General features: G+C 36.8%; 1 protein-coding gene across 2 annotated transcripts in view; it reads right to left on the reverse strand.

The window, feature by feature from the left end:
* MGAT4A (mannosyl (alpha-1,3-)-glycoprotein beta-1,4-N-acetylglucosaminyltransferase, isozyme A) overlaps positions 1 to 8,228 on the reverse strand; it is a 158,296-nt gene that overhangs the window by 13,052 nt on the left and 137,016 nt on the right. For both annotated transcript variants that reach the window (XM_019529468.1, XM_019529467.1), the window contains exons 13-14: positions 5,029 to 5,107; positions 389 to 455 (exon numbers count right to left, since the gene is read on the reverse strand). In XM_019529468.1, coding sequence (XP_019385013.1) covers positions 389 to 455; positions 5,029 to 5,107 — 146 coding nt within the window. The remainder of the gene's footprint in view (positions 1 to 388; positions 456 to 5,028; positions 5,108 to 8,228) is intronic.

Below are 8,228 nucleotides of genomic sequence, written 5' to 3' on the forward strand. Positions count from 1 at the left end.
GAAAAGAAACTTATAAAATGCGCATGTGTAGCTTGATACAAGCGTGGAAAACTACAAAGCTTTCATTTTGATTAACAGCCAAGACTACAAGGTCACATAAATGTGAGAATGCCGCGCGGCAGTTATACAGAAATGAAATAAGATTTTTACACTTATCAGTGTTGATTTCACTATAACCAAAAACAAACCAATACTGATGTACTAAACAAACAGTAAAAAATAGAGCCTACATGATCATGTATCCAAGGCAAATTATCAGGATCATACAAAGGCTTTTTTTTTTTTTTTTTTTTAATAACATCTTCCTAAAATATTGCAGTAATAAAACAACTCTGTTTATATGTATTTAGAAGAATAAACACTGCTGTTGTATAGCATTGAGTTTTACCTATCCTAAAATAGCCGTCCTCTAAGCGTTTGTCTTTGGTTTCTTTGGTTACTACAAAGTCTTCATTCTAAAATAAAAGACAAAAATATAAAATGAGCTCATTTATTTTCCATGTACTTAGTATTTTGCAAGCTAGAACAAAATATGGACGTCTTTGTTCAATATTCAAAATACAACTTTCCTTAAAAACTTTGGATTTGTCTATTTCCATGAGCAAAGAGAAGCTATTAATAGATTTTAAAAAAGACAGAAAAATGAAGAAAAAAAGGTACAACTGCTCTGGAGCTAAACTATATTTGGCTTCAAAATGGGAAACAAGACATACTTGGCAAAAGACCCTCACATAAGTTACTCAAAGGCTGAAATAAAGATACTGCAGATGCTGGTGCCCATAGCATAAAAGATGCACTATAGTAAATCCTGAGTTCAGTACCATAGCTCAACCATGGAGAGAAAGACTGCCAGCCACTTGCTGAAATGTGAGTGAGAAAGTGGCTTCCAAGACTTTTCCCCTAGAATGACCAAATGCTAGATAATCTACCTGTAGTATATATATTTTAAAAAATCGTGTACCTGCTGATTTGTGCTTGAGTCCATAAGACTATCAGAGATCACAGGCCTACTATAGGTTTTCTTATTTTTTAAGACAGTCGGGGCAGACCATTATTCATCATTACTCCAGTGGGATTGCATATCTGCCTACAACTATTTCCAAGGCTGAAACAGCTCATTTTTTAATGTTGGAACAACAATCAAGTTTCACAGAGTAAACCTGTATGCAGAGCTAAGTAGAACATCTGTCACCCTACAACATTTCCTCATTTTTAGCTAAGAGACGAGTCAGAACAGTGAGACAACAATCACTTGGTATCTCTCCTATCCAGACTTACTATTTATGAATGGCAAGCCCCAACCTTTTGCAAGTCACAAATGAGACGCTCTACAAACTGAAGCGTTTCTACTTTAAGGCATTATTAGAGTACTGGAGGAAGGGTACTGGATATGGCAAGGAACATATGGCCAAGGCCTATGCTACACTTCTGGGCTGACTATAGATGTGCTGGTTCATGTTCTAATTAGAATGGTCTAGCATCGCCTCAGCATCACGTGTTTTAACCCCCACTGCATTTCAAAATGGCCACAGGGGTGCTTTAACTAAAGCTTGTTGAATGAGTTTTAAAGTGTCCCATGGCCATTTTGAAAAGAGGTGAGGAGGCTTAATGCATATGACGGTGAGCCATTTTAATTAGAGTGGCTCTTTGGAAACCAATCTAATTAAAACAGCTTCCTCCCAACTCTGAGCACATGTATAAGCAGCCCTAGTGAATCATGAATGCTTAACTGCCTAATTAGGTTAATTCCTAGCACATCTCTTGATAGGATAAGCAATTTCTCAGCTCAGAGAGTAAAAAGTATTTAGGTGTAAAACACTAACTTTTCTGTTGGTATTGAGCCTCTACTTTGTAAGCTTCTTCAATGCAAGATCTGAGCCATTTATTAAATACAGTTTTGGATGCTTTATTACTCCTGTTGCTGGCTGATGAAAAGAAATCAGACTGGGTGACTTTTTATATACATTTTCATTTCTGCCAGGTAGATCTTAATACTTGATGGTCATCTAATTTTATCTAATTTATGCTGGAGTTTATATGTTGGATGCTTAGGCTTTTGCAAAGCACTCACCTGGATTCTGTGAAATTCCTACTTAGCTTTTGGCGTACATTTTGGCTAAGCTGAAAAACCATTTTATGTGGAAAATGCAAGTACTGCCATTCTTCATGGCCCCACTATGGATACTGTATATGCAGCAGTGATGAACGCCAATGATCTCACTTTAATAGACACAGACAAATTAAACTGAAGAAAGGAGTCTGAACAATAATCTGGTAATTACATCCAGAAACAGATGAGCCCAGTCTAAAAGTGCTACATTCTAGAGATTTTCTGGGGATTAATAACAACAATAACAACAACAATAATAATAATAAAAAATGTTTGACTTATGGGGGAAAGGAAACCTAACAATGTTTGTTCTTTCTATTCCTAAACAGACTAAGGAAGTATTTTTGGAGTATACTGCGCTAAACCCAATAACCTATATATCCCTGCAGGTATTCTGAAGCTTGAAGGATGTTTGTTAAATTCAGCTGGTTGGCTCTGCCCTACATCAGCCACTGAATTTGGTCTCAGCCCTAATCCTGGCTGTGGTATACAGGAGTCCTAATCAGAATTGAACCTGCTGCTATCTCACTCCTGTTCGTTGCTGATGTCACTGGGTTGGAGATGTGCCTAATGCAGAGCTGAAGCTTTTATCTTCCTGAGGTCCACATCCCTACACTGACACCTGGGGAAGCTGGACATTTTATTAACTTGAGAGCTGCTCCCATGGGTGGCAAGCTTGGAACCAGATGAAAGAGCAAAGACTGCTCATGAGTATAGAGGCAGAAGTCTCACAGCTGGGCAAAGCCAGAGGGCAGATTGTCATAAGACATATTCATTTGTTGAAGACTGCTCCTTGGATCTTCCCTCCCTAACTAGAGTTTGGGAGGAGAGGTGTGGGCATGGAGGAGGGATAGCTGCTACAGGTTATTCAAGACTAATCCAAAGCCCAGTGAAACAAAACCTCCAAGCCTTATCATGAAACAATGATGGAGTATGATATTCAGTACCAAACTGGCAATTTTAAATAGTCTTTTTTTTCCTATGCTCTGTATTTTCAGAAGCAGGAAATATGGAAACTTCCTGATTTTATCACCACAAGACAGAAGTCCCTGGCAGATGTTATGTTTATCCTGTGATTGACATGTCAATTACATAATAAATTACAATCTGACACATATTCAACTACTTTATCAACAATAAAGATGGCAAACCTGTCAATTACATGATAAACTATAATCTGGAAAATGTTTAACTGCTTTATCACATAATAAAAATGTCAAACCATCCACATTTAAATGTGGAACAACTTTGTGGCAGGTTTGCATTACACTACCTTGAACATTTGACATCTTAAAGATGCACCAGGCGGTTAGTGTCAGGCTCCGCAATGCAGCTTGCTAGTGCATGGGAACCTTTACAGCTGTGCCATGCAGACTAGCACTGGTCTGTATGGCATGGGGTTTAAAGGTCTGGGTATGCAATGGGATCAGAAGAATTGTATTTCAGATCCCCAAAATAACACACCCTGCTGACAGATCCTGACTATCAGGCATGGAAGGACACACAATTTTACAATCTGAGACAAAATACCTCAGATCCCATCATGCTTTTAAATTAAATATCTGCTAGAATGAAATAACATTTTCCTGTAGGGGGAACCAGCTGCAACCAAACAGCAACAACATTGGCTCCTTACAAGCAGATCAGAGAAGAGGGAAATTCCATTGTAGGAATGGTATTCCTGGGTGTAAGAGGAAAATATATTGGTTTATGAATAATCAACAATAACCTGTGAAACATCTGGAGAAAAAGACAAATCAGATACAGTCTGACTGTCAATACTCATTACCTGTTCCACTTGAAATACTTCACATCTTGAAAAAGAGGTTAAACTACTGATCTTAAATCAAAGTTGAGGTAAATGCAGGTGCCACTTCTTTCACACTTATTTGTACCTATTTTGAATCTGGCTGGAGAGGTATTTCTAGGGTGGAATAATTTATCTCCTCAGATAACTTTTGATTTTTGACCATTCACTTTTTTTTAAAATTTCCATTGTAATTATGTATGAAACTGACAAGTTTGGCCAGTCGCATTAGAAGAAAAAAGAAAAAAGAGGAGAAAAAAGAGATAAACAGATTATTCCCTTTTCTGGAATAGTGCCTTATGGGGCTTGATGTGGGATATATGTAGGAAAACAGATAGGAATTAACTAAGTATAAATGAATACTGGCAAGATCCCTCATCTACCATCACTTTGGAAGTTCAGCATATGGTGATTCAGTCACAAAGCGTAGTTTTTCAAGCCAAAATTACTGGCATCAGATACGTATCAGTTGCGATGAGGCAGACATTCATATTTCAAGTTATTATTTTAATCCCAAGTGAAGTAACTCCTTATTTGAAGTTTTGAATTCCTGTCTTTGCTGTTGCAATGGAATATCTTGTGACAAAAAAACCTAGCTAGTTTCTGTAGACAAGAGAGTAGCTGCAGAGTCTCACTTCAGGCTGAAACTTGATCATTCACAGCCTTGTCATCATGTGGTAAAATTTAGGTTGAAGGTAGACAAGAAAATCTTTTAGACTATGCAGACCTCAATATCAAGTCTTATTTGTACTGGCATCTATCCTTGTGCTGGAACACTCACCAGATGAAAATCAGGAACTGAGTGAAGCCATTTCCTCTAAAATCTGAATCTCAAAGAAAAAAGTTGCAGCAGTGGAACAAGATGAGAAGAGTCACGTATTTATTTTCCACATTCACACTTGCTAATTGGGAGCTTGGTAAAGTCTCTCTTCTTTGTGAATAAAGTCCATTCGAGAAAAGGGAGTCACAGGATGATTCAAGTATGACTGAGTCACAGTAACTTGCTTAAAAAAAAGTAGCAATCATGTTTACAAAATTTTATAATGTAATTAAAACTGAGGTGTTTGTTTTTAGCTTAAGATGAAAAAGAGAGAAATTAATGCATTCTTACCTTAAAAGGCAAAACCTCCACTGTTGTATTTAGCAATATATCGCCAGGATGCTCTGGATTGCCACTATGAAACAGGTATCTATAAAGGAAAAATGCTGCACATTAGCCAGTGTTGGCTAAATAAGTAACATGAATCAATATTACAAGTTACACTGGCAGATGATCCCGGGTAAACTGTAGAGACCCTATGAAGTATAGTTTCATTTACTGCCGTATCTGAATGTGCTACGTCAGTGAAAAACATTGGTTGACTGGTTGTTTTTTGTTTTGTTTTGTTTTGTTTTCTAAGGGCGTTTTTACATGTGCTTTGAGGGTAGAGGGGACGTTTTAATTAGAGGGGCTCTCTAATTTACAGATTTATTATTTTCATTGATGAAAACACCATTTTAAAAAACAAAATGCAATTAACAAATGAACAAGAGATCAAACAGACTACACTCCTAGAAAAATAAATAATTATTAATAATATTTAATTTAATGAGCATACTTGTCCATTGTTGCCCTAATATAACTTCTTCTAAATTTATCAGTAATGTGCATTTCTTGTTCTTCATTACAGTCGAGGTCTGGGAATGTATCCCTGTTTGTTACATTGTAAAGTGGGTTCCCTTTATGCGAATTAGAGTTATGCATCATTTTCCAGGAACACATGTACAGCATAAAGTGAAGGAAACCTGTATTTTAAAGATATTATGACTCCTGATAATGGGCACATTTAAAACAAGCTTGAACATGAGAGATCTCATGAGTAATGAAGAACAAGAAATGCACATTACTGATAAATTTAGAAGAAGTTACACTAGGGCAACAATGGACAAATATTCTCATTAATTAAATATTATTAATAATTATTATTTTTCTAGGAGTGTAGTCTGTTTGATCTCTCGTTTCATTTGTTAACTGCATTTTGTTTTTTAAAACAGTGTTTTCATCAATGAAAATAATAAATCTGTATGATATATGTTAGGAGTAACCAATAAGAATTTAATTCAGAGTTATGGAGGAATTCCGACCTCTCCGAGGTTCCTGATATTACCTGAATGTTGGTTTCTATTCTGTTGAAAAACATGCTGCAAAAATTAATATGCATCTGACATATGACATGTATATGCATACTGTCATTATTCCCCTGCAACAGTGGCATAAATCCAAATTAACTTAATTCAATGAAACGCTTTATTAAAGGTATCAGTATGACTGAAGGCACTGTTTTGGTCAAAATGACATTAGAAGATTACTAAAGTTGTCAAATAGCAGAGCAGCTCAAAATTCAGCTTTCAAGACCTAAGGATAAGGAAATATCCTGAAAACACCTCTCATAATGTGCTTCTGGAGGTATTCAGTGATATGTTCCAGTATAACAACTCCTAAATAACTGTAAATTGCTTTCTGTTGATTTAAAACTTCATATTCATTTTACCATTTTTTTGCACACTGTGAATGAGTAATACCAGCATTTTACCACTCGGTGGTGTCCATCCTTGGGAATGTTTTAAGGCCATGTATTTCACTAACATAATGAAGACCAGTTTCCTAAGGTTAACATCTGTGAAACTACTCCCAAAATGCCATCTAAATACATTTACTTTAAATGTTACACATATTTTTACATATTAATTTAAATGCATTACAATTGAAGCCCTTACTCCAACTAGAATTCAAGTAACAGTATGTACCGTCTAACACATTATATACATCACCAGCTGTTGTTAAAATTAGTTCAAGCATTATCACTTCACTGAAAATACAAAAAAAGCTTGATTTGCAAGTATTAAGACATCATCCAAGATGCATACTCCATGCTGTCTTTGTTCAGTAAAACTAGTTGCCACTAATCTACATTATCTTTACCTAAAAAAAGGTATTTATTTTCTCTAATCAATGTTCTTATAAAAAATCATCACTGAAAGGAAATGGAAGAGAAACAGGACTCTCTGGCCCTGATTCAGGAAAGCATTTCTACTCAGGCCAGAAAGTACATGCTTAAACTCTGAACACCTACTTAAGCATTTTTGCAAATAAGGACATTCTTTAACATTGTGGTGATATACTACAATAAAACACTTCAAATTGTTTCCTCAATCAGGGCTCTTCAAGAGACAGAGCCAAAGCCTCCTCTCAGAGGAAGATGCATGCATATAAAGTCTATTCACTTCAGTGACAGATGCTGATTTAAATTAAGAATGGCATGGGAATTTAATGGCATATATTAACTTCAATGGGAACCAAATGTGAATATCAGAATAGAATCTCATTCAGAGATCTTGGCAATGTTATCTCAAAAAAAAAAAAAAGGTTGTTGCACAAACAGCTTATTACACACAGTTCCTCCTTACTGAAGTTAAAAGGGAGCTTTCCCTGAGTAATGACTGAAGAACCAATCTAGTAGCCCTTTTCCAAACTTTTATGACAGCTTGGAAAAAAGAGAATGTACATGTTCTTATGTTTAAGAAAAAGTCTTAACTCTCAGTCTCAGGAATAAGCAGCCCAAACTCAGAACAAAGCATCCCAGACAGCATGTTTCTATCTAAATATTTATATCTAGTTGTGCTACCTTATGCATGCTTAACACTTCAAACCTCCCTTGCAGCTTCACTGTTACACCAGAGATATTGACCCTTCCCTTACCAAATTCACTCTAATTTTCCTCCACCAAGGAAAGTCTCTACAAATGCAAGGGCACAAAACACCTTTACCCAGAAGCAAGGGTAGAGCTTTCCTTCAGCACTTTCTAGTTCACAAGGCCAAAAAACTACATTCTGTGGTCACCAAGCTCTTGGTGAGAATTGTCCAAGAAAAAACTACAACCACAGCAAAATACCTTTCCTGCTGCTTTATTAATATTTTGACACTAGGAGGTGACTTCTTTATTTCCAATAGCTATCACTCTACTGGGGCAACACACACGTGACAACATGACTTATGGAAGTGATTAGTCTAAATGTACTACCATGCTTCCTTCCATCCAGAATTGTCCTTTCCACAATATAGTGTATCCATATATTACACACAGAGCAATCTTGGGGGGGGGGGGAAGTAAATCAGGGTGAGTGCCCCAGGCCCCAAAAACAGCGACATTAGCACATGCCAAGGGTGCCACCACTTCATGCAGCTGCCACGCACCACTGGCTTCACACTTTGGCTGCTCCCCCAGCCCTGCACAGGCTGATATGCCCTAGGCCCCGCACACGCCTGCGGTC

Source organism: Crocodylus porosus, unplaced genomic scaffold, assembly GCF_001723895.1.
Source record: "Crocodylus porosus isolate Cpor-Errol unplaced genomic scaffold, CroPor_comp1, whole genome shotgun sequence".
NCBI lineage: Eukaryota > Metazoa > Chordata > Crocodylia > Crocodylidae > Crocodylus > Crocodylus porosus.